This window comes from Aotus nancymaae, unplaced genomic scaffold (assembly GCF_030222135.1).
Source record: "Aotus nancymaae isolate 86718 unplaced genomic scaffold, 86718_ANA_hifiasm-v0.15.2.pri h1tg000032l_0, whole genome shotgun sequence".
NCBI classification, from domain to species: domain Eukaryota; kingdom Metazoa; phylum Chordata; class Mammalia; order Primates; family Aotidae; genus Aotus; species Aotus nancymaae.
Window position 1 is genome coordinate 31,306,478 of NW_026988445.1, and position 26,102 is coordinate 31,332,579.

Genomic DNA, 26,102 nt, shown 5'->3' on the forward strand with positions numbered 1-26,102 from the left:
AGTGCACTGTGTACATGCATGTGTGTGTGTGAGTGCAGTGTGTACATGCGTGTGTCAGTGCATGTGAGTGCACTGTGTACATACATGTGAGTGCATGTGAGTGCACTGTGTACATGCATGTGTGTGAGTGCATGTGAGTGCACTGTGTACATGCATGTGTGTGAGTGCACTGTGTACATGCATGCATGTGTGTGAGTGCATGTGTGAGCTCACTGTGTACATGCATGTGAGTGCATGTGTGTGAGTGCATGTGCATGTGTGAGTGCACTGTGTACATGCATGTGAGTGCATGTGAGTGCACTGTGAACATGCATGTGTGAGTGCACTGTGTACATACATGTGTGTGAGTGCATGTGAGTGCACTGTGTACATGCATGTGTGTGTGCATGTGAGTGCACTGTGTACATGCATGTGTGAGTGCATGTGTATTTGTGAGTGCACTGTGTACATGCGTGTCAGTGCTTGTCAGTGCACTGTGTACATACATGTGTGAGTGCATGTGAGTGCACTGTGTACATGCATGTGTGTGAGTGCATGTGAGTGTACTGTGTACATGCATGTGTGTGCACTGTGTACATGCATGCATGTGTGAGTTCATGTGTGAGTTCATTGTGTACATGCATATGTGTGAGTGCGTGTATGTGTGAGTGCACTGTGTACATGCATGTGTGAGTGCATGTGTGAGTGTGCTGTGTACATGCATGTGTATGAGTGCACTGTGTATATGCATGTGTGTGTATGTGTGCGTGCACTGTGTACATGCATGTGGGTGTCAGTGCATGTCAGTGCACTGTGTACATACATGTGTGTGAATGCACTGTACATGCATGCATGTGTGTGAGTGCATGTGCGTGCACTGTGTACATGCATGTGAGTGCACTGTGTACATGCATGTGAGTGTATGTGCGTTCACTGTGTACATGCATGTGAGTGCATGTGTGAGTGCACTGTGTACATGCATATGTGAGTGCATGTGTATTTGAGTGCACTGTGTACATGCATGTGTGTGAGTGCATGTGTGAGTGCACTGTGTACATTCATGTGTATGTGTGAGTGCACTGTGTACATGCATGTGTGTGTCAGTGCATGTCAGTGCACTGTGTACATACATGTGTGAGTGCATGTGAGTGCACTGTGTACATGCATGTGTGTGAGTGCATGTGAGTGTACTGTGTACATGCATGTGTGTGAGTGCATGTGAGTTCACTGTGTACATGCATGTGTGAGTGCGTGTATGTGTGAGTGCATGTGAGTGCGCTGTGTACATGCATGTGTGTGAGTGCAGTGTGTACATGCATGTGTGTGTGCGTGCACTGTGCACATGCATGTGGGTGTCAGTGCATGTGTGAGTGCACTGTGTACATACATGTGTGTGAGTGCATGTGAGTGCACTGTGTACATGCATGTGTGTGAGTGCATGTGAGTGCACTGTGTACATGCATGTGTGAGTGCACTGTGTACATGCATGCATGTGTGTGAGTGCACTGTGTACATGCATGTGAGTGCATGTGTGAGTGCACTGTACATGCATGTGTGTGAGTGCACTGTGTACATGCATGTGTGTATGTGTGAGTGCACTGTGTACATGCATGTGAGTGCATGTGTGAGTGCATGTGTGTGAGTGCATGTGAGTGCACTGTGTACATGCATGTGTGTGAGTGCACTGTGTACATGCATGTGTGTCAGTGCATGTGAGTGCACTGTGTACATACGTGTGTGAGTGCATGTGAGTGCACTGTGTACATGCAGGTGTGTATGCATGTGAGTGCACTGTGTACATGCATGTGTGAGTGCATGTGTGAGTGCACTGTGTACATGCATGCATGTGAGTGCATGTGAGTGCACTGTGTACATGCATGTGTGAGTGCATGTGTGAGTGCAGTGTGTACATGCATTCATGTGTGAGTGCATGTGTGTGAGTGCACTGTGTACATGCATGTGTGAGTGCATGTGCACGTGTGAGTGCACTGTGTACATGCATGTGTGTGAGTGCATGTGCATGTGTGAGTGCACTGTGTACATGCATGTGTGTGAGTGCATGTGTATGTGAGTGTGCCGTGTACATGCATGTGTATGTGTGAGTGCACCATGTACATGCATGTGTGTGTATGTGTGAGTGTACCACTGTGTACATACATGTGTGTGAGTGCATGTGTGAGTGCACTGTGTACATGCATGTGTGTGAGTGCACAGGTGCCTTCCCGCCTACAGCTGCACTTGGGAGGAAGCACACAGCAGTCTCAGTGGCCCCTCAGCACGGCCGAGCCTGCTTCATCAGGACCTCAGCTGCCTACCTAGTGGTTTACCAATGAGTTACAAATACCCTTGCAGATGCTTAGACTTGTCTCACACAGAAATGCCAAGGTCTGGATTCATTTGCATGTTTATAATAAAACCTGCATTTTTCAAAAGCCCCTACTATGGCTCCACTCCTGGAGGTGTACACCCCCATCTCACCCGTTAGACCAAAAAGCCGCCATCTGAACACTCAGGAAGGAGAGCAGCAGGTGGGTGGGGGAGGCAGAGGAACAGCAGTCAAAGTCCCAGAACCTTTCAGCCCATGACTTGTGCACCCAAAACACTCACACACACATGCTCAGGAGGACAGAAGACACCCGTTTCCTCTTTCTCTCACACCCCAGACCATGCAGGTGCTAACAACTGAATGCCTGGAACTCTGGCCAGTAGGTGGTTCAGGCCTGTAATCCCAGCACTTTGGGAGACCGAAGAGGGTGGATCATTTGAGGTCAGAGGTTCAAGACCAGCCTGGCCAACATGGTGAAACCCCTGTCTCTACTAAAAATACAAAAGTTAGCCTGGCGTGGTGGCGGCACACACCTGTAATCCCAGCTATTCAGGAGGCTGAGGCAGGAGAATCACTTCAACCTGGGAGGCGGAGGTTGCAGTGAGCCAAGATCGCCCCACTGCACTCCAGCCTGGGCAAAAGAGTGAGACCCTGACTCAATTTAAAAAAAATTAGCCAGATGTGGTGGCAGGTGCCTGTAGTTCCAGCTACTTGGGAGGCTGAGACAGGAGAATCACGTGAACCCAGGAAGTGGAGGTTGCAGTGAGCCAAGGTTATGCCACTGCACTCCAGCCTGGGGTGACAGAGTGAGACTCTGTCTCAAAAAAAAAAAGAAGAAGAAGAAGAAAGAAAAAGGAAACGCTCCTCTCCAATGGAAGAGGTTCTGATCTCGAGAAGGCAGGGTAAGCACTGTTGATTTTTTTTCTCTGTTCTCCTGGCACTGAGCTCTGGCACATAGAGCTGCAACCATAAGAAGCCCCAGGAAAGCAGAAAGTCCTGGACAGAGTCCTGGAAAGGGAGAAGCTCAAAAAATACGGCATAAAGTTGTTCAGGAACTCCAGGGCCCCCCCAGAGGCACACATGGATGGGCCCTAAGCAGCATTCCAGGGACTCTGAGCACTGAACAGGGACAGACCACCACCCACATACACATGACCCCGGAAGGTGCACAGACAGGACAGATCAAACTGCAAAGGCTTTGAAGACATCAACCCACAGACGACAACCAGGCTAATTTCCAGTTAAAAAAATAAATAAATCAACATTCTCCTAGGATATAAAGAAGACCTGAAGTCCCATAACAAAGTCTTCAAAATACCAGGACACCATCTAAAACTACTGGGTCTAGGAAGAACCAGGAGGTTCTCAAGTAGCATGCACGTGAAAAGACTACCAGCAGATACCACTGTCAAGACAACGATGGTACCGGAATTATCTGACGATTTTCAAGCAGCTAATACAAAAATGCTCCAACAAGGAAGAGCAAATACCCTTGAAAGTTGGGAACATTAAAAAGTCGCAGCAAAGAAAGAGAAGATATAAAGAACTGAGTGGAAAGTTTATAAGCAGAGAACACAGTAACTGAAATAATTCATTGCATAGGCTCAATAGTTGAATACAAATAACAGAAGAAAGTTAGTGAAGTTGAAGACAAATCAATAGAAATTAGCCATCCAAACAATGAACAACAGCCTAACCAAAAGTCTCCAGCCTAAGAGGAAATGCTGGAGAACATGACATCCACAGGAGGCTTCAGAAAGCCCTAACAACACACTTCTGGCACAGAGGTCACACACATGCACAGGCTGTGCGCACACTCAGGCAACACCTGGGAAGGCCTAACGGCTGGCTGGCCTCAAGGTTCTGTGAGGCCAGAAGAGAAGGTACAGGTAAAGCTGTCATCTGCCTAGCTGTGTCGAACGCAGGGGCCAACTCCCACACAGAGGCCCCAAAGACAGAGAGACTTACATCTAGTAAAATCACTGTTTTAATCGTCAGCTGGCCAATAAGTTCATTGAGCAGAGGCTTCAATGGTCACTCATGACAAGGAACACAGACTTTACAGAACTCGTTCAGAAAAGTCACTAAACATACACGAACAAAAGCAACAGAAACAGCAACGAAAATTAACAGCATCTGTGACACGCTGTGATATATACATCCAATGGAACGTTATTCAGCCATAAAAAGTTCTGAAGCACTGGGACACATTATGCACAACTCGTATGAATCTTGAAACGACTGCACAAAGTAACAAATCCAGATACAAGGGACACATATTTCATGATTTCCATTACATGAAGCATCCAGAAAAACGAATCTACAGAGGCAAAGAACAAAATGCAGGTGGCCAGATGATGCCGGGGAGGAAAGAATGGAAACTGATCACCCAATGACTATGGGGTGTTCTGGTGAAAAATTTCTGATGAAAAATTTTGAAACTAGACGGTGGTGGCTGCACAACATTGAGAATGCGTTAAATGCCGTTGAGGTGTACACTCCAAAATGACCAACTGTACATTACGTGAATTTCGCTAAATTATAAAAAGAATTCTTAATTAATAAACCATTATCAGCTATCTATAAGATATACACTTTAGAGCCAAAGACTCAAACAGGTGGAAAGCTCAAAGATGCTCCATACCCACAGCAGTCAAAAGAGAGCGCGAACAGCTCCCAAACGCCGGGCGAGGCAGACCCTGAAACCAAACCGCCAGAGGATATACATAGGTTACTATATGCAAATACTACAGCACCAACAACTAACAACACTGCACACTGCAGAAGGGCCAATCTCTTGATAAGATATCACAGTTATAAACATACACTCACCTAACCCAGAGGGCAATATATAGACAGCAAAAATTAACAGAACTAAAGAAAGCAAAAATGTTGGAGACTTTCAATAACAGAATGACTAGAAAAAAGACCACTTAAAACCAAGAGGACTCGGAACGCTATAAACCCACTAGACCTAACAGATTTATACAGTCAGCCCTTCCAATCCACAGGTTCCACGTGTGCGGATTCAGCCAACCAAGGATCAAAAATATTCTGGAAAAAAAAATAACAACACAACAATAAAAATAATATAAATTTTTAGAAGTACAGTATAATAATTACTTACACAGCATTTACACTGTACTCAGTACCATGAGTAATCTAGAGATGATTTAAAATATAAGGAAGGATATGCATAGGTTATATGCAAATACTACAGCATTCTATATAAAGAACTTGATCATCCATGGATTTGGATACCTCCAGGGGTCCTGGAACGTCTCCCCCACAGGGAACGCTGTAGATAGAGAATATTCCAATCAACAAGAGAAGAATACACATTTTCCTCAAGGATGCATGGAGCACTGTCCAGGATAGGCCATCTATTAGGTCACAAAATAAGTGTCAATACACTTTTAAAAATTGAAGTCAGGAAAGGATCTTCTCTGACCACGATGGAATGAAGCTACGAAACAGAAAGAAAACTGGAAAATACACGAATATGCAGAAATAAAGCAACACACTTCAAAAGAAGAAATTAAAAGAAAAATTACAAAATACTTTAAGATGAATGAAAATGAAAACACAACATACCAAAGCTATGGGACACAGTGAAAGCACTGCTCGGGGACAGTCACAGCTGTGGACGCCCACACTTTACAAGGGGGACAGTCACAGCTGTGGACACCCACACTTTACAAGGGGGACAGTCACAGCTGTGGATGCCCACACTTTACAAGGGGGACAGTCACAGCTGTGGACGCCCACACTTTACAAGGGGGACAGTTACAGCTGTGGATGCCCACACTTTACAAGGGGGACAGTCACAGCTGTGGACGCCCACACTTTACAAAGGGGACAGTCACAGCTGTCCATGCTTACACTTTACAAAGAAGAAACATCCCAAGTTAGGAAGTAAAACTTTCTCTATTCAGAGATAGCATGATCTTGTGTACAGAAAATCCTAAGCAATTCACAAAAGAACTACTAGAGCTAATCAATAAGTTCAGCAAGGTTGCAGGAAACAAGACCAATATACAAAAGTCGATTCCATTTCTGTACCTTAGCAATGGCACTCCAATACTGAAATCACAAAAAAAGTTCCATGGATAGTAGCATCCAAAATATTAACTACTTAGCAATAAATCTGCAAAAGAACTGCAAGGCTTATATGTTGACAATTAGAAAACACCATTGAAAGAAATCTTAAAAGACCCAGATAAATAGAAATGTATTCCATACTCATGGATTAGAAGAAATGTCAATTCTCCCCAAAGTGATCTACGCACTCAATGCAAACCCTATCAAAATCCCACCTACCTTTTTTCCAAAATTTGAAAAGCAGATTCTAAAATTCATACAGAAATGAATAGCCAAAACAATCTTGAAAAGAACAAAGTTGGAAAATTCACACTTTCCAATTTCAAAACTTACTACAAAGTACAGTAATCAAGACTGTGGTATTGATTTAAGGATAAACATAGAAATCAATGGAATAGAATTGAGAATCCAGAGGTAAACCCTTTACATTTATGGTCAACTGGATATCTACAAGGGTGCCAAGAAAATTCAATGGAGAAAAATGTCTTCAACAAATGTGCTGGAACAACTGGATTTCCACATGCAGATGATGAAGGTGGACCACTATCTCACATCATATACAAAAATTAACTAAAAATGGATCAAAGCCCTAAACGTAAGAGCTAAAACTATTAAAATCTGAGAGAAAAACAGAGGTGTGTATCTCATGGCCTTGGATTAGGCAATGGTTTCTTAGATATGACACCTAACACACAAGCAACAAAAGAGGATAAATTAAACTTTATCCAAAAGAATTTAGAGGGTCTCGCTCTATCGCCCAGACCGAAGTAAAGTGGTGCAATCATAGCTCACTGCAGCTTCAATCTCCTGGGCTCAGGCAATCCTCCCACCTCAGCCTCTCGAGTAGCTGGGATTACAGGCACACATCACTATGTCCAGCCTAAACTTTATCAAAATTAAAAGCTTTGTGAGGCAAAACACATAATTTAAAAAAATGATTGAAGAAAATATTTGCAAATTGTTTACCTAAAAAAGGTCTAGCATCATGCCTGGGCACAGTGGCTCACACCTGTAATCCCAGCACTTTGGGAGGCCAAGGTGGGCGGACTGCTTGAGGTCAGGAGTTCAAATTCAGCCTGGCCAACATGGCGAAACCCCATCTCTACTAAAAATACAAAAGTTAGCTGGGTGTGGTGGTGCACACCTGTAGTCCCAGCTCCTCAGGAGGCTGAGATGGGAGGATTGCTTGATCCCAGGAGTTTAAGGCTGCAGTGAACCATGATCACACCACTGCACTCCAGCCTGAGCAATAGAGTGTGACCCTGACTCTAAAAAAATAATAAATAAATAAGATGTAAATAAATAAATGGAAAACAAGAAGTGTTGGTGAGGATGTAGAGAAACCGGAACCTTCATACATTGCTGACGAAAGAATGTAAAATATGCAGGCACTCTAGAAAACAGTCTGACAGTTCCTCGCTAAGGTAAATAATATGACCATGTGACCTGGCACCCCTACTCTTTACTTATCTACTCAAGAGAACTGAGAACACACATTCACACAAAAGCCTGCATACAAATGTTTATAGCAGCATCGTGTACAGTTGCCAGAGGGGGAACTATTCAAATGCCTGTCCACTGATGCATAGATAAATAAAATGTGATCTGTTCATACAACAGAATATTACTCAGCTATGAAAAGGAAGTACTGATACATGTTACAACATCATGAGCCTTGAAAACATCATGCCCACTGAAAAGAAGTCAGACATGAAAGGCCACGTGTTATATGATTCTACTTAAATGAAATGTCCAGAACAGGCAAATCCAGGGCGACAGAAAGCAGGTCAGTGATCGCTGAGTGCTGAGGGGAAGGGAATGGGGAGTGACTGCAAAGTGGCATAGAGTTTCTCTTTTTTTTTTTTGGAGACACAGTCTCGCTCTGTCGCCCAGGCTGAAGTACAGTGGCATGATCTTGGCTCACTGCAACCTCCACCTCCCAGGTTCAAGCGATTCTCCTGCATCAGTCTCCCAAGTAGCTGGGACAACAGGCGCGTGCCACCACGCCCGGCTAATTTTTTTGTATTTTTAGTAGAGACAGGGTTTCACCATCTTGGCCAGGCTAGTCTTGAACTCCTGACCTCATGATCCACCAGCCTCAGCCTCCCAAAGTCCTGGGATTACAGGTGTGAGCCATTGCGCCCAGCCTAGAGTTTCGCTTAGGGTTTATGAGAATGTTCTGGAATTAGACCATGGTGTGGTTGTGCAACCTAAAAACCACCAAATTGTACCTCGTAAAAGAGTGGATTTTATGTTATGTGAATTATGTGCTTTAAAAAATCAATCAGGTGAGGTGCAGCGGCTCATTCCTGTAATCCCAGCACATGGGAGACCGAGGCGGGAGCACTGCTTGAGCCCAGAAGCTGGAGATCAGCCTCTGGGCAACATGGCAAGACCCCATCTCTACAAACCAAAAATTGAGAAAATTAGCCAGATATTGTGGCATATGCCTGCAGTTCCAGCTACTCAGGAGGCTGAGGCGGGAGGATCGCTTGAGCCCAAGAGGCTGAGGCTGCAGTGAGCCGTGATCACACCACTGCACTCCAGTCTGGGGGACACAGCAGGACCCTGTCTCAAAAGCCAAACAAAAGAAAAGGTGCCAACAGGGTCAGCTGCCTGGTGATGGCTGCTCTCTGCTTCCAAGACAGCGCCTTAATGCTGTGTCTCACCTGGCAGACAGGACGGAAGTGGTGAACTTTTATAATCTAAAGGCACTCATCCATTCAGGAGGGTGGAGCCTTCAGCGCCTAATCACCCCCCCGAAGCCCCCTCTTAACACTGGTGCTCAGAGGACTGAGTTTCAGCATGAACTGTGGAGGGGACATGACATTCCAAGAACAGCAGGCGGGCGCGATACAACATGTTAAGAAGTCAATTTAACAAAAGCATCTATGGGCCGGGCACGGTGGCTCACACCTGTAATCCCAGCACTTTGGGAGGCTGAGGCGAGTGGATCACCTGAGGTCAGGAGTTCAAGAACAGCCTGGCCAACATGGAGAAACCCCGTCTCAACTAAAAATACAAAAAAATTAGCCGGTCGAGGTGGCGGGCGCCTGTAATCCCAGCTACTTCGGGAGGCTGAGGCAGGAGAATCGCTTGAACCTGGGAGGCGGAGGTTGCATTGAGCTGAGATCATGCCACTGCACTCCAGCCAGGCAACAAGAGTGAAACCAACTCAAAAAAAAAAAAAAAAAAAAGCCGTCAGCACTTACGGAAAGAACGCGCTAGAACTGTCAGTCCTGCCTTCGGGGTAAAACCCTGACAGCGATGCACAACCCAGCTCCCACATTCTCACTGCTATGGCTGGAATGTCTGTGGCCCCCAAAATTCCCACTCTGAAATCCTTATCCCCAAGGTCATGGTGTTAGGAGGAGGGGCTTTAGGAGGCGGTTGGGTCATGAATGAGATCAATGCCTTGTAAAAGAGGCCACAAAAGCTCCCTCACCCCTTCCACTGTGAAGACTCAGCGAGAAGGCGCCACCTCCGAACCAGGAAGCAGCCTCACCGGACGCCGCGCCTCACTCTTGGACGTCTGGCCTCCGGAGCGGTGGTTTGGAGGCCGCCCAGGTTATGGTGTTCTGCTCCAGCAGCTGTCACGGACCGTGGCACTTGCTGGGCGTCAGCATATTCCTCTGCGCGGCCCCACGGGACCCCCGGCCCACGCTGCAGACATTGCCCACTTCTCCCCCTGGCGCACGTATGTGACAGAGCCCACAGATGTGCGAGCTGGCCCCTGGTGTCCAAGTCGCTTGTCACCCCAGGGATAAAAGCAGCAGCAGGCAGGCGGGATGAACCGATGACTGCACCCCTGCTGAGCAGCATCTCACATCGATCCCCTCTCCTCCCCTCAGAGCCGGTGCACCTTGGGATGCGCATTTTACAGTCAGGGAAACAGGCTGGATGAGCCGCTGCCGCCGAGACCTTTCTGGAGACCCTGGTGCCCACTCTGCTGGCAGCCAGTGCCTCTGAGCTCCTGCAGCCTGGCACGCCTCCATCCCCTCTCGCCCCACGCCACGGCCCTCTGCCACGAAGGCTGGCCAGTGTCTACACCACCAAGCTGGCTTGCCCTCCTTCCCTGACATACTTAGCCCCCAAAACTCAATCCCTGCAGCTATAATTCACAGTGCCCAGCACGGGCACAGTCCCCAGAAGCCACGATCACGACTCCCATTTTACAGATGAGGAAACTGAAAGGCCGGTCACCTCACCGGGAGCTCGGACACGCCCACCCCCCTCCGCGCCTAGAAACTACTCATCACTCCAGGCCTGGCACCAAGCTCTGCAGTCAGCACCTAACTCGCCGTCAAAGAACCCCGCCAAAATTCAAAAGAAGGCCCGCCAGGACCTGCCCAATAGCATTTTGTCCTGTCCAGGTCCCATTCCCCCTGGGCGGCCCGCTCACCGGAAATCCCGCCTACCTGCCAATGGCAGCTTGCCCCGTCCACGTCCAGTTTCCCCACAGCCAATCGGAATGCCTCCACTCCCTATAAAACCCCACGTCTGCGAGGAGTCTGCGCGACTTCTCCGGTCCCTCCTGTCGGACCGCAGAACCTCGCCCAGAAGCCGATTAAATTTCTTTATTTCAATAACTGGCCTCCATTGCCTCTCATTTAAACCTTACAGAAACTGAGGCACAGTGAGGACAACTGTCTGAGTTTCTGGGGGCTGCCGGAAGAGCTCACCACAAACTAAGTGGCTCTGAACGACGGAAAGTCATCTTCTTACGGTTCTGGAGGCCTAAGTTTGAGATCAAGATTTGCAGGGCTGTGATCCCAGGAGGCTCTAAGGGGGGGCGGGGGGCCCACCCTGCCTCTCCCAGTTCCTGGGGCTGTCAGCCTCTCTGGGCTTGTGGCCGCATCAGCCCCGTGTGGTCAGCCTCCGCCTCCCACGGTTGCCTCCTCTCTGTGTGTCCCGGTCTGTCTGACTGTCACTGGCTCGGGGCTCACCTCAGTCCACGGCCTCGTCACGAGGCATCTCACTTAATTATATCTGTAAACACCCTGCTTCCAAGTGAGGCCCGTTCTGAGCTGCCAGGTAGACATGAATCTGGGGACGAGACAGTATCAACAACTCTCCCGAGGTCACTCAGCAGACGGGCAGGAATGAGACACTCCGGCAGTCTGACCCCATACACGGTCGATCCCGCCACTGGCCTGCCTCAGAAGGGGGTCCAAACCCAGCCTGTGCGGTGTGGACTGCAAGGCCAGTCCCAGCACAAGCCCACCTCCTCTTCCTCCATGTCCTCCTGACAAGGCTGAGGGCCAAGGGCATGTTCTCCAGGCTACCTGGAGGTGAGCATGGCTGCAAGGCCCACACCAAGCGAGGGGAGGCATGGGGGTTGATGTACCCCAGGCTTCAAGAAAAGCTTTTGTTTCCCAAACAGAAGAGACAGCCAGAGACACCCACAATGAGGGAGGCAGAATTCTAAGAGTGCCAAAACACTAAATCTAGGTGCTGCTGAGAAGGAAGCCTGACTTTAAGTTCCTTGAAAGGGAGGTGACCTTGGGTGGGCCAGACCTAATCAGGTGAGGCCATAAATGGGAGGGGCCTCTTCCCTGGCAAAAGAGATTTGAAGTCTGAGAGTAACTTCACGCAAAGGAGAGTCTCCATTACCAGCCTGATGATGGACAAGGCCACATCTGATAGCAGCTCCCTGGCTAATGGCCGCCTCGGACCCATGGGGTCACAGACCCACAATTGCAAGAAACTGAATTCTGCCAACAACTTGGGTAAGCTGGAAATAGGAAACAAGAGAACTAATTAGCAGGCACCTGACTTCAGCTTCTGAAACCTTGAACAGAGAATCCAGCCACACCATGCCTGCACCTCTGACTTACAGAACTATGAACTACTCAGTCAGCATTGTTTTAAGCCACTAAGTTGGTGATAATTTGTTACACAGCAGTTAAAAAAAAAATAAGCAGAAAACAAACAAACAAAAACTAATACACACCCTTTCCACATCTTCCCAACTTGAATGTGATGGCTGGAGCTATGGAAGCCACCCTATGACCATGAGGCATGCATTTGAAAGAAAAAGGTAATGTGCTCAGTATGGCAGAGAATTAAACAGAGCCCGTGTCCTTGTGATAGACTGTTAAAAAGGTCATGATGAGTCAAGACACCCTGGGTGCACAGTGTTCTATATCAGGACATGCCACTCCCCCACTGACAGTAGGGTCTACTTCTCTACACCCTAGTTCCTGCAGACTAGGCTGGCCTTGTGCTTAGCTTTGAGTAATAGCACATGGGGAAAGTAACATTCTGGGAGTCCAGAGAACACAGCTAACAAGACTCACAGTTTCTATCATTCCCTAGGGGAAGAATCCAGTCACCATGGAAAAAAGCACAAAAAGAGACCAACCACAGAGGAAAGAATGAGGTTGCAGGTGTGGAAGTGAGGCCAGCCGACACCACAAGAAGAGAGAGGTCCATCATCCAGGCCGTCCCCCATCCACTGGAGCCATCTCAGCTTGGACCTCAGTCAGATGCACCAATGAGGCCAGTCAGATCCCCCAGCCCCAGCCAACACCATGTGAAGCACAGATGAACCACCCTTGCTGAGCCCTGCCCAAATTCTCAACCTGCAGAATGGTGAGAGGTAAACTGATCATTCTTTCAGGCCTCTAAGTTTGGAGTGATTTGTTACTTAGCAGCAGATAACTAGCTGATACAGGCCCTCAGGAGGCCACCAAGCACCATCCCAGCCTATACTGAAACGCTGCCCCCGGGCCTGCCCCCATGAGATGCTCAAATGTCTGCCCAATCAACTGACCTTTGACGTCCAGATGGAAGGAGAGCCGCTGGCCCCCAGCCTCACAGCTGTACTCCCCGGCATCTGCCTGGCCCACCTGCTGCACCACCAGTCTCCGCGTGCAGCCCGTGGCCTCCACATGCACTTTTGAGCCAGATCTCAGCTTCTTCCCATCCTTGTACCACGTCACCTCCGTCTCGGCCTGGGCCACCTCGCAGCTCAGCGTGGCGCTGGCCCCCGCCTCCACCTGCAGCTTCCTGTGCGCCAGCTGCTCCTTTGCAAACACCACCTTGGGCTCTGAGGATGGACAAGGAAGGATGCACAGAGTCAGAGATGCCAGAACACAAAATCTGAAGTTTCAGATGCAGAGACTGCTCACACTGGAGCCCACTGATGATGAACTGTCTGTGGTCCACAAAGAGTGGCCTCACCAACCACCAGCTGGACGTGGCTTTGAGGAAGAGAGAATGCACATTGGAAACTTCAAGAGTCAGCATGGGGAAGAATTTCCCAAGGCCCATCAGCAGCACGCAGCTGACACTCTGGAGTCCAAGCACTCCATAACACCTTAGAAAAAACTACCACCCCGGCAGAGTGCCCCTTTCAAAGGAAAAGCAGCCAGTACAGTGTGAAATGCCCACATCATGCCCTCGGCACTCACGAGAACTCTGCCTGAGAACCCAGAAAGCCTGGAGAAATAGCAAACACAGACACCCTCTTGGGTTCACACTGAAAATCACAGGACATGTGGGAACCTCTCTCCCACAAAACCATGACCCAAACAGACCATCCCCAGCCACTTCTCCCCTGGTTTGCACTAAAGCCAGAGCTGCCCTGTACCTGCCTGAGGTTTCCCTCGACACAGGGGGAAACTCATACGTCGAAAAATTGCTTATGAGACTAGGCACAGTGGTTCATGCCTGTAATCCTAGCACTTCAGGAGGCCAAGGTGGGTGGATCACTTAAGCCTGGGAGTTCAAGACCAGTAGGACAACACAGTCAGACCCTGTCTCTACAAAAAATAAAAAAATTAGCTGAGCAGGGTGGTATGCCGGCACCCAGCTCCTCAGGTGCCTGAGGTGAGAGTCTTGTTTGAGCCTGGGAGGTGAGCATTGCAGTAAGCCACGATTGCGCCACTGTACTCCAGCCTGGGCAATGGAACAAAGTCCTGTCTCTAAAAACAAAAATTTCTTACACTACCTGTTAACTAGGTAACACGTACACACAGTGATATGCACAGATCTGGTGCACAATTCTTTGCGTTCTGACAGCTGTGTGCACCTGTGCAATCCACACCCCACACCCACATAGCTCCCGGCTGCCTCCCCTACAAAAGCGACCACCATTTATCATTCCTGTCTTCGAACTCTGAATAAATGAAATCAGAATATTTTTCTCTTTAGGTGCTGTCTGTGCCCATTAATAGCTACAAATACACATCCAGACAGAACAGCATTAGAAACTAGAATACCACCAAAAAGTCATAAGCTAAAACATCAAAACGCACCATGCCCTACCCTCCACCTACCCCCATACCCTACCTGGCTCTGCAGAAACTCCAGTTTAAAGTCCTTGCATTTTTTTCCCCTGTGTTCTGCCTTCCTATTTCTAAACATGTACATGCTGTTCATCAGTGAGTAAGAAAGAATATCCAGAAAAATAAAGAAAAAAACCAATTCAATGAATGCCCGCACGCTCCCCACCTGGCAGACGACGAACGCCCGCACGCTCCCCAGCCCCTAGAGGTACCCCAGCCTGAATCCCCAGATCCCATTTTGGCATCTCCTTTTGTCTGAGCACATGTGTTTACAGAGGATGGATGTGCACCCCAGGCTGCTCTGCCCAACCGTTACCCACCATGTGACCTTGGCAAAGTGACTTAACCTCTGTGCACTGGCTTCCTGCCGTCTGAAATACAATGACGGAGGATTCACACAGGTGAGGTGTGTGGCAAGCTGAGAAGAGCGTCTCCGGAGATTCCAGGCAGGAGACAACCCATGTGGCAGCTGTGTGCCGCTGCCACCGTGTACCGTTACCTGCTAAACACATCATGTCACGCTGGACTCTGTAACCTGCTTTTCTAGCACAATGCCGCGGGCGTCCAGCGCCTTCTTCAGCTGCAGCGCGCAGCCCACACTCAATCCCACCGCTCTGTGGCACTGCAAGGTACACCCAGACCCCAATTTCACCCAGTCATTCGTCTTTTGGGTTTTTCTATTTTTTTATTCTACTTTTTTATATTTTGTAAAGGAGGGGTCTCACTATGTTGCCCAGGCTGGTCTTGAAATTTCTGGCTCAAGTGAGCCTCCCGCCTCGGCCCAGCGGTGCTGGGAGTACAGCTGTGAGCCACTGCGCCCATCTATGGTTCCCTCTCACTTTTTGGTGTCTGGACAATCCCTTTTTTCAAGGTTCCGTATACATTTGATGTCCCATTCCAAGTCAGTTTATAGAGGGTGGGTTTCCGAACATTTCAGTGATGTTCTAGAAGAGGCACACCTGAGCCATGGGGAGAGAATGAGGATGGCAGCTGTCTGGGGTGGGGTGGAGGGTGGGCTTCACGAGGGAGCATTCCAGCGGGACGGAGACGCTCAGTACCTTGATGCGGACGTGGTGGTGCACAGTATCGACATTTTCCAAAATCCCTCGAATGATAACTTAAAATCTGTGCATCAATTACACCCCAAATGTCATTATTAAAAAATCGTTGGGCCGGGCGCAGTGGCTCACGCCTGTAATCCCAGCACTTTAGGAGGCCGAGGCGGGTGGATCACTTGAGGTCAGGAGTTTAAGACCAGCCTGGCCAACATGGCGAAACCCTTGTCTCTACTAAACATGAGACTCTGTCTCAACTTAAAAAAAAACCTGTTGGCACCAGAGCTTAATGTTGTGGTAACAAACACAACTTTCTATGTGCAATCAGATGCCACACTGGAAATTTTAACTCAGGCACCAAGACGAAGTAGATACGTCCTCCCACATAGGAAGCCGGGAGGAGACAAATCTTGAAAGAAGTTAGCAAAAAGCAGAAACTGACAAAAAACTACCAAAAACCAACCAAGCAGTTTTGCTATTTGAACCTCTCCCTGCACACAGGGTCTGAGCCACGGCAGCATGGCAGCTACGGAGGAGGGTCTGGGGAGACCTCGCTGGAGAGGGACCTGCTGCGGGTCCCATCCCTGTCCACGGAGCGCCGAGGGTAGAGGGCTGCTCCCCCCACAACCAAGACCAGCCCCTCCACGGGTCACACGGAGCACCTGCAGGCACCAGGGCACCACAGCGGCCCTCAGGGGCAGGCGGCAGGGCTGCCACGAACCCACCCGGGGGGGGCTCACTCTAAAGCCGTGGTGGGGACCACACAGGTCATCTTAAGGCAACTCCAGCCCAGCATGAGCTTCCGGCACCTTCCCGGCTCCTCCTACACCAGAGACAGAAGCCGCAGAGGAGGAAAGCCATCCCACGTGCTGAGGCTGGGAGCAGTGACGACGCACTCAGGGGCCCCGCAGAGACTCCAGGGTCAGCTGGGACTGCAGCCCCCTCTGAAGGAAGACAAAAGCCACAGGGCGACGCAAGGTCTCAACCAGGAGCAGAAGACAGGCTTCTGAAGGAATCTGAAGAGATCCTGGCTGCCAGCACAGCGCTCTGTGGGCGTGCACAGGAATGCGGGATTTTCTCTTTTTCTGTAGTATTATCATACTTTAAGTTCTGGGGTACATGTGCAGAAAAGGTCTTCAACAAAATTCAATGTCCCTTCATGCTAAAAGCTCTCAATAAACTAGGTATTGATGGAACGTCAAAATAATAAGAGCTATTTATGACAGACCACAGCCAGTATCACACTGAATGGGCAACCTGGAATATTCCCTTTGAATGCTCCCCTGCAGAGAGGGGCAGGGGCGCCCAGGGCCAGCGCAGCACACACTCCACCCCTGGACGGGCACTGACCATGCCACCAGGGACTCACCTGCCACGTGCAGGCGGAAGGAGAGCCTCTGGCCCCCGGCCTCACAGCTGTACTCCCCGGCGTCCGCCTGGCCCGCCTGCTGCACCACCAGTCTCCGCGTGCAGCCTGCGGCCTCCACGTGCACTTTCGAGCTGGCGCTCAGCTTCTTCCCGTCTTTGTACCACGTCACCTCCGTCTGGACCTGGGCCACCTCACAGCTCAGCGTGGTGCTGGCCCCCGCCTCGGCCTGCACCTCCCTGCGTGCCGGCTGCTCCTTGGCAAACACCACCTTGGGCTCTGGGGATGGACAAGGAGGGAGGTGGGATGAGAGGCCCTTCCGAGCGAGGTTTGCAGGGCCCTTTATTACCAGGTTCTGTACCCCAGGCACGCACAGTCCTGCCACGGGATCCTCTGTGGTCCGTGCACTCAGGCGTGGCTCTTCCCATGCACGGGGAGCTGGGCCCAGCAAGGGCCCTGGCATGCGCCAGGAGGGTGGGGCTTGTGCCTTCGAGAAGCTACAAGAGGGCCTGGTGGCCTGAGTGTCCCACACAGACCCAGGGTGCTGTCTCTCTCTCCCCTGAACTACCGCCCATCCTGGAGGCCCACCACCTACAGACGTGGGCCATCACGTGGGCCAAGACAGACGGAAAGCTCAGCTTCACAGACGCTCCCCTGATCGCTTGCGCACCAGAGAGCAGGTGCAGGCCATGTTCCCCTGATCGCTCAAGAACCAGAGAGCAGGTGCAGATGGACAGAAAGCTCAGCTTCACAGACGCTCCCCTGATCGCGCGAGCACCAGAGAGCAGGTGCAGGCCATGTTCCCCTGATCGCGCAAGAACCAGAGAGCAGGTACAGGCCATGTTCCCCTGATCGCTCAAGAACCAGAGAGCAGGTGCAGATGGACAGAAAGCTCAGCTTCACAGACGCTCCCCTGATCGCTCGAGCACCAGAGAGCAGGCGCAGGCCATGTTCTGCTTTGTGGACAAATCGGCCACTGGACTGTGAAAGTTAGGAGGCTGGACTGGTGTGACTTTTAAACTTTTATCCATGAAAAGCCCACACACTTGTCCCTGGAAGCCAGCAGGGTAGTTTCACAGAGCCCAGCCTTGTGGCCCTCCCTGTTGTGGGGTCTGTGAGTGGGACCAGCCCACAGAGGCCTGGCAGCCACGCTCCCTGAGAAGCCCTGAGTTCCTCCTCCAGCCTCCCAGGTGACATCGCTGAGCCCAGGAGGCTTCCAGAAAGAGCCAGGGCTCAGAGCCACTTATGTTCCAATCTTAACCTGTCAAAGACACTCCAGCCTGTGGCTCTGCTCAGTCTCAATCCCCTTATCTTAAAAAGGAAGAGAAGGACTGTAGAAACATTTTTGGCCCAAGCACTTTGGGAGGCTGAGGCAGGAGGATCGCTTGAGCCCAGGAATTTGGGACAAGCCTCAGCAACACAGCAAGACCTCATCTCTACAAAATATGCAAAAATTAGCTGCGCTTGATAGTGTGCGCCTGTGGTCCCAGCTACTTGGGAGGCTGAGGTGGGAGGATCGCCTGAGCCTGTGACGTCCCGCCACTGCAACTCCAGCCTGGGAGGGCCCCATCTCAAAAACATAAAATAAAATAAAATAATAAAATACAAAATAAAATAAAAACATATTTTAGACCAGGTGCAGTGGCTCACTCCTATAATCCCAGCACTTTAGGGGGCCAAGGCAGGTGATTCACAGGTCAGGAGTTCGAAACCAGCCTGGCCAGAATAGTGAAACCCTGTCTCTACTAAAAATACAAAAATTAGCCAGGCGTGGTGGTGTGCGCCTGTAGTCCCAGCTACTCAGGAGGCTGAGGCAGGAGACTCGCTTGAACCCAGGAGGTGGAGGTCGTGGAGCGCCGAGATCACGCCACTGCACTCCAGCCTAGGCGACAGAACGAGACTCCGTCTCAAAAACAAATAAACAAAAAAGCCACATTTGAAATGAAGTGCCCAGCCCTGAGCCTGGCCCACAAACACACGATACGCAAGAGTGTCCGCGGAGCTGTGAGCGAGCCCCGGGTCGGGGTCAGGGTGAGGGAGGCCGGGGCAGACAGGAAGCCCCTCTGAAAGCCCAGATGAGACCGAGTCCACGCCCACCTCCCAAAGCTCCTCCATGGATCTTTCCTTATTGTCTGCACTTGGATTCTTCACCCGTGTAAACGCTGGCTTTTCATGTCATTTCTTTTCCCAGAGAAGCAAATGTCCTCTGTGACGAGGCAGCAAACCTAAGAAGCTGTGTTTGCTCCTCCTGCTCTGCCAGCGGCATCCGCCAGCCCCTGCCAGTCAGTGGGCAAGGCCCCGGCCTGGTGAGTGAGCCGGTGAGCGAGCGTGGTCCCGGCCCGGCCTGGTGAGTGGGCACGGCCCTGGGAGGGCGGAGCGCAGCTGCCCAGCCTCTTGCCTAAAGCGCAGCATTTTTAGGAAAGGTAAGTTCAGTGATGCTGGCCCTTTCTCCTCCCTGCACGGGAGATCGTGCCTGGCAGCATTCGTGGCTGTGCCTCTGCAGCCAGCTGCACACAGGCTGGAGGGGCTTTGGCTCGGAGATACCTTCTGGGCAGCCGCAGAGACTTCGCCACCTGTGTGTCAGCTGCAGGCTGAAACTCTGCTTTGGAGCAGCTCAGCAGAAAGTCTGAAAGACCCTCCTGCCTGCAATCCTCACTGAGCCTTCTGAATAGAACGAATCCTTTTAAAACCTTGATTTTTTTGCAGTTGACACCCTCAACCATTTGCTGGAGAGAAGAAGGGCCAGGAAGGTCAATCCCACTGTGCTGGGTGCAGCCAGACCTGCTCCCCGCCCCACGTGGACCAGGACACATGCACACACAGCGTGCTCACCAGAGACGCGGAGCCGGAAGTCCACAGAGTCCTCGCCCACGCGGCAGGAGTAGGTGCCCTCATCCTGCCTGGTGACTGTGGCTGCCACCAGCCGGTGCCGCGTCCCCACGTCCTCCTGCAAGAAGCGCTCACCAGAGCGGCCCAGCTCCACGCCATCCTTGTACCAGCGCACACAGACGTGGGCCTCCGAAGTCTCACACTCGAACTGCGCCGGGCCCCCAGCCACCGCATCCACACAGCTGCCCACCACGTCCTTGTGCAGAAAGCACGCGAGGCCTGCGGGACATAGGGCGGGTCGGGGACTGCAGAGGCCCAGAGGGAGCGAGGCCACAGGGCCCACAGGCTGGAGCAGCTCCGGCTTCTGGGACCACACACAGGACACCCAGGCTCACCCAAGCCAGAGGGACTCTGCTGGGCAAGCAGCCAGCTCGGCCTGCTGCTGACTCCAACCGTGGGACTGGTGCCCACCGGAGCAACCACCCAGTTATGGAGTCCCTCCTCCTACCAAGCCAGGCTGGCGCCCACTGCCCCGTCCCTCACCCTCCCCACAGAGTCAGAGAACCCCGTGGAGCCTGCCAGCCGCCCCTACCTTGCACAGACAGCCGGTAGGCGATGCGGCCCCCACGGCCGATGCACTCGTAGAGGCCAGCATCGTCCTGGGCCACGTCTCGCACAAGCAGCACCCGCCGTCCGGCCGAAGCCTGCACCTCATACTTGGGGCCTGGAGGCAGCGTGCGACCGTCCTTCAGCCACGTCACAGCCGCGGCCTGGTCCGACAGCTCCGCCAGCAGCTGCGCCTCCTCGTGCAGCCGTGCCAGCACCTCCCGGGCGGCTGTGGCTGGTGGCTTGTTGGCACTCAGCCCTGGTGCCGCTGCGGGCCGGGCATGCGTGGCCAGAGGGGAATGGATGGAGGTGCACAGCAAGGTGGGAAGAGAGGAATGGACAGGAGGGGAGACAGGACGTGGGACAAAGAAAGAGATAAAAGGAAGGGAGGGAGCCAGAATGGCACAGGAGGGCGGTGGGGGAGAGGCAGCCAGAGGAGACAGTGGCAGAACAGAGGTCACGAATACACCAGAGAAGCCCGGGAGATGGAGGCGGAACAGCCAGGCACGGGATGGGGTGGGGGGACAGGACAGAGAGAGGCAGGAAAGAAACAGAAGGGAAAAGATGAACGAGGCAGAGAAGGGAGGAGGAGAGAAGGAGGGAGACAGACATGAGGCTCTGCCTAGCGGGACCCCTGCAGCCCCAGGCCCTCACCCAGACACCAGGGATCAGTGCCACCAGCCAGCCCGGGTGAGTCCCCGCACGCCCACCACCTGCGGGCTGACAGGGTGTCCCAGGGCCCTCAGACCTGTGACAGCCCCACCCAGAGCCCTGGCCCGGCCCACCCAAGAGAAACAGGGTTCAGGGTCCCAGGTCGGGGCCCCCACCTACCCCGGACCTCCATACGGATGCTGCTCTCAATGCCGTTGGCCACGAACTTGAGCTGGGCCCCGTGCAGGCTGGCGGGCACCTCCCGGATGGTGAGTGTGTGCCGGGTGCGGTCACAGCGGATTTCATACATGCCACTGGCCTTCAGGGCCTGCCCGTCCAGGAACCACTCACCCGCTGAGGCCACCGTGAGGTCCACGGAGAAGGTGACCTCGCCACCCTCCACCGCCTGCACTGCCTTCAGCGGTGTCCTCACGGCCAGCTGGGGGGCTGTGGGGCGGGCGGTGTCAGGAAGGGGCAGCGGAGGAGTGGGGAGTGCTGAGGGCGTCTTTGCCTTCCCCTCCCCTCCTACAGAGCCTGGACCCAAATGTCCCTCCTCCAGGAAGCCCGGCCAGCACGCTCAAGGACCACGGCACAAGGCAGCCTCATGAAGGAACAAGGACAAGGTACAGCCACCCTGAGACCCCTCCAGCATCCTGCAAGCCCCACCAGAGGGGGCAGCCCCTCCCAGGGGCCCTGTCGTGGGGTCACCTCTCCTTTCCACCACACACGCCGCACCAGGGCAGAGCCTTGGCAGCCCCTCTCCCCACAGAAGGTCTCCATGAGGTCACTCTGGCCTCCCCTGAGGCTGGACCTGGGGAACTCTGGGGCAGGTGAGCAGCCCTGTAGGTTGTAACCGTGAGGCCCCACTCACCCAGGTGGACGGTCCCCGGGAACTCGAGGTAGGGACTCTGACCAAAGCTGTTGAGAGCTGAGACTCGGAACTGAAAGTCCCCCTCCTCGGCCACATTCGTCACGATCAGCTCGGGTGTGGCCACCCATTCGGCCTCGTGGCACCGGTTCCAGGTGTAGGTGCCAAGCTGCTTCTTCTCCACCAGGTAGCCATCAATGGCGACGGGGCACTCCCCCTGGGGTGGCGGGGACCAGCTGAGGGTCACGGAACTCTCCGTCTTGGCCTTCACCGCTGGATCTGCAGGGGGCTGCAGGGGAGGCTTCCTGGGGGCTGCGGAGAGGGTGGGCAGAGGTCACCTACTGGGAGCCTCTCCCTGAGCCCTGGGTCTGGAATCACCCGGAGGGGAGTCACAGGATCCTCAGCTCTCCTGGGGCTGCTCTGGGGACCTGGACCACTAGCCGCAACCTGCAGCCCCAGAACTGCAGCCACTTTTCTGGCTGCAGGTGAAAGACTGCAAGGGCGCAGGGGAGGGGGACGGCTAACCTGGAGGGCAAGGGTTGGGGGGGGCGGCTAATCTTGCAGGCCCTCGGTGCAGCAGCCGGAGCCCAGAGAGCTGAGCTAAGGGAGGGCAGGGGACTGAAACCCGGAGGCAGCAGGGAAGGGATGCCATCCTGGGAGCACCCCCAGGCCCTCACCCGCCACGCAGAACTGGGTGGACGTCCGGCAGTCGCCAGCCATAAAGGCCACCTCGCCCACATCCTCCAGGCAGCACTGGGAGATGGTCAGTGTGTGGCGCGTGCCCTCCGCGGAGATGACCACGCGGCCCCCGGCCACCACCTCCTCCTGGTTCCGCAGCCAGAGGACGGGGCCCACCGGGACCGCCAGCTCCACGCAAAACATAGCCGTGTCGCCCACGCGCACCGCCGTCTTCCGAGGAAGCTTTCGGAGAAGGTTTCCTGGGGTGGAGAGAGCCGGGCCGTCACAGCAGCCCCTGCGCGCCCCGCTCCAGACGCGCTCCTGCGCCCGCCCCCGTCCCCGGGTTCCCAGCTGCCTCCAATTCACTCCATCGCGCAATCCCTTACCTGTCCGGCCTGCCCCAGTCCCAGCTCGGTCCGGCAAGAACCCTACGCACTGCCCTGCCATCCCCGCCCGTGCCCCGCCCCGCCTTGCTCCTCCGCCCCCACCTTACCTGCTCTGCCCGCCCCGGTCCCGTCCCTGCCTCCCCGGGGCCAAACCCGTCCCTCGCCAGCCCCGGGCCCAGCCCGTCCACCCCGTGCCCGCCCAACCAGTCGGCCCGGCTCTCTTCCCACCTCGGTGCCTCCCCGAAGCCGCCCCGCGCCCCCCGCCTGCCTTGGACGGCGAGCTCCGCCACGGTGCGGCTGCCCTCCCGCGTCTCGCAGATGTACACCGCGTCGTCGTCGGCCGAGACGTTGCGCACGGTCAGCCGGCGCTCGGTGCCCTCCTCCTCGATGCCGTACTTGGCGCTCGCCCACAGCCGCGTCTCCTCCTTGAACCACGCGGCCTCGGTGGACGGCTGGGGCACCTCGCACAGGAACGTGGCCGACTCCTTCTCCCGCACCTCCAGATCCTGCAGCCGCTTCTTGAAGGGAACCGCGGGCTCTGCCGAGAGGAGCGGAGACTGGTGAGAGGGCGGGGCCGGAGGGGGTGGGGCGCAGGCGGGGTGGGGTGGGAGATGCGGGGTTGGGGTGGGAGAGGAGCCTGGAGCTTGCAGGTCAGGGTGTAGGAAGGAGAAGGGGACGGAGCAGAGGCGCGGGAATCTGGAAAGGGGAGGGTGCAGGGTAGAGGAGTGGGGTGGGGAGAGGCCAGGGTGCTGGGGGTGGGAGGGGCGCTCAGAAGGAGACGCGAAGTTCGGGGTGGGGGAGTGGAAGAGCGGAAGGCGGAGTGGGGGAGATTGGGGCGGGAACAGCTCGAGGGAGAGGGCGGGACTGAGGAGGTGGGATCCCCTGTGGCCCCGCCACTCTCACGCGTCTCCCCTCTGTGTGTGGGCGACCGGTGGGGTGGGGGCGGGCAGGCAGGGGGCTGGACGGAGAAAGTGGGTTGCGGCTCATTAGGACAGGCCGAGGGCCGTCGCCCGCGTCGCCCGCAATTTGTGCACCAGGAACGGACACCTGCAATTCTGGATTCCGCGACCCGGCAGACGGGAGCGGGAAACGGCAGCGGCCGCAAGGGCGAAAGGACGCAGGTGCGGGGGTTGCGGAGGGTCCTGGGCCCGCGCGCCCCGCACCGGGAGCTCACCGCGCACTACGACCAGCACGGAGCTGTAGGTCTGCCCCACGAGATTGGACGCCGTGCAGGTGTAGAGGCCGCAGTCTGACTGCTTGCAGAAGAGGATCTTGAGCACGAAGTTCTCCTGGGCGTCCTCATACACCACGTGGCGCCGGCCCTCGGTCACCAGCTGGCCGTCCTTCTTCCACACCGTCTCGGGCTTGGGCTCGCCGGTCACGTAGCAGCTGAGGCGCGCGTGCTTGCCTTCGGTCACCGTGCAGGTGCGCATGCCGGTGCAGGGCGGCGAGGCGGGGGCGCCCTCGGCACGCATGGCTTCGCGCCGCCGCTGCAGGTGCGCCAGGAGCGCGGCCGTGGAGGTCCCCGGCGGGCCGGCTGTGTCCGCGGCATCCGAGTCCACCACGAGCGCGGCTGCGGCGCTGGCGGAGCCCAGCGGGTTCTCCGCGCGGACCTCGTAGGTGCCGCCGTCGCGCGGTCGCGCCGCCCGAATGCGCAGTGAACTTGCCTCGCCGAGCTCCTCCACGCGCACGCGGGGGCCGTCAGGCTCACCCACGCGCCGCCCGTCCTTGGACCAGCTCACCGCCGGCTTCGGGGAGCCACCCACGCGGCAGCGGAACGTGGCCTCGGAGCCCTCGCGCACGCGGATGGACGTGGGCCGCAGCAGGAAGTGCGGCGCCTGCTCTGCGCATGCGGCCTCCGCGTCCACCTGCAGGCCCACGGCCGCGAAGGCCTCGCCTATGGCATTGCGCGCGCGGCACACGTACTGCCCACTGTCGCCCAGCGCCAGGTCCAGGATAGTGAGGCGGTACAGGTCGCCGTCCTGGGCCAGACGGAAGCGCGCGCCCGCCGCCACCGGCTGCTGATCCTTCTCCCAGCTCACCTGTGGCGTGGGGTTACCCACGATCTGGCAGCTGAGCGTGGCATCCTTGCCCACCGACACCACAAAGGCCTTGGGCCGGGTGAGAAAGCGGGGCGCCCCGCTGAACTGGGGCTGATCCATGAGGGTGGCGGCGGGGCCCTGCGAGGAGGTGGGGATGGCCTTAGTGGAGGTGGCAATGAGGACTGGACGCACCCCACCATGCCGCCAGGAGAACCCAGTTCAACACCTCAACACACCTTTCCTCCCTCACGCCCTGAGGAAGCATCACCGGTTGGCACCGTGGCCCAGGAGCGCAGATTTGCCCCTTTCTGGGCATTTGGGGTTTGGTATCCTCACCTGCAGATGACTTTTCTAGCTGCTGAGAACATCTCCTTCCCCCTCCCTACCGACACCCGCTGTCCCAGCTACAGTCACTGGAGCACGTGTCCCGAACCTACACCCCCAGCGAGCAGGCAGGCATCTTCCACCCAGTGCAGCTGTTTTCGGTTCCTCCCAGCTTGCACACTTTGCTGCAGCTCCCTGCGTGAGCCACTCTACCTGCGGGGGCGGGGGGCCTTTGTCCTGCTCCACACACTGCTGCCTCCCCAGGCCTAAAACTTCAGCTGGCCTGTGTGCCCTCTGCAACAAGAAGGGGATGCTTGCTGAGCCCCGCCAGGCCTGGGTGCAGGAGGCCCACTGTGGGCACTGGTCCCTTGCCCCATGGCACAACATGGTCACGGATTCTCCACCCTGGTAGGCTTCCCTCAGCGTTTTCTCCGTGAGCTGCATCCTCTGCTCTGGGCACTGCCCTTACTCCCTCCTCTTCCCCCCAACCCCCAGGCAACTCCTTCAGCAGCCCCTCCAGGCTGCACTGAGGGGCCAGCCTGCCCGCAGAGGGGCCTCACCTCTTCTGCAGGGTCACACACCTCCCTCCCCCACCCTGGG

At 54.4% G+C, this 26,102-nt stretch overlaps 1 protein-coding gene across 3 annotated transcripts in view; it reads right to left on the minus strand.

Moving 5' to 3' along the window:
- Nucleotides 1-25,869, minus strand: part of LOC135277512 (obscurin-like) — a 161,110-nt gene extending 135,241 nt beyond the window's left edge. For 2 of the 3 annotated variants that reach the window (XM_064383689.1, XM_064383691.1), the window contains exons 1-10: nucleotides 25,716-25,869; nucleotides 24,311-25,316; nucleotides 23,405-23,674; nucleotides 22,750-23,010; nucleotides 22,076-22,384; nucleotides 21,385-21,651; nucleotides 20,540-20,821; nucleotides 19,951-20,226; nucleotides 17,122-17,397; nucleotides 13,182-13,457 (exon numbers count right to left, since the gene is read on the minus strand). In XM_064383689.1, the coding sequence (XP_064239759.1) occupies nucleotides 13,182-13,457; nucleotides 17,122-17,397; nucleotides 19,951-20,226; nucleotides 20,540-20,821; nucleotides 21,385-21,651; nucleotides 22,076-22,384; nucleotides 22,750-23,010; nucleotides 23,405-23,674; nucleotides 24,311-25,298 (3,205 nt within the window). In that variant the 5' untranslated portion in view covers nucleotides 25,299-25,316; nucleotides 25,716-25,869. The remainder of the gene's footprint in view (nucleotides 1-13,181; nucleotides 13,458-17,121; nucleotides 17,398-19,950; nucleotides 20,227-20,539; nucleotides 20,822-21,384; nucleotides 21,652-22,075; nucleotides 22,385-22,749; nucleotides 23,011-23,404; nucleotides 23,675-24,310; nucleotides 25,317-25,715) is intronic. The other variant, XM_064383690.1, reaches the window with a different exon arrangement.
- Between the last annotated feature and the right edge of the window lie 233 nt (nucleotides 25,870-26,102).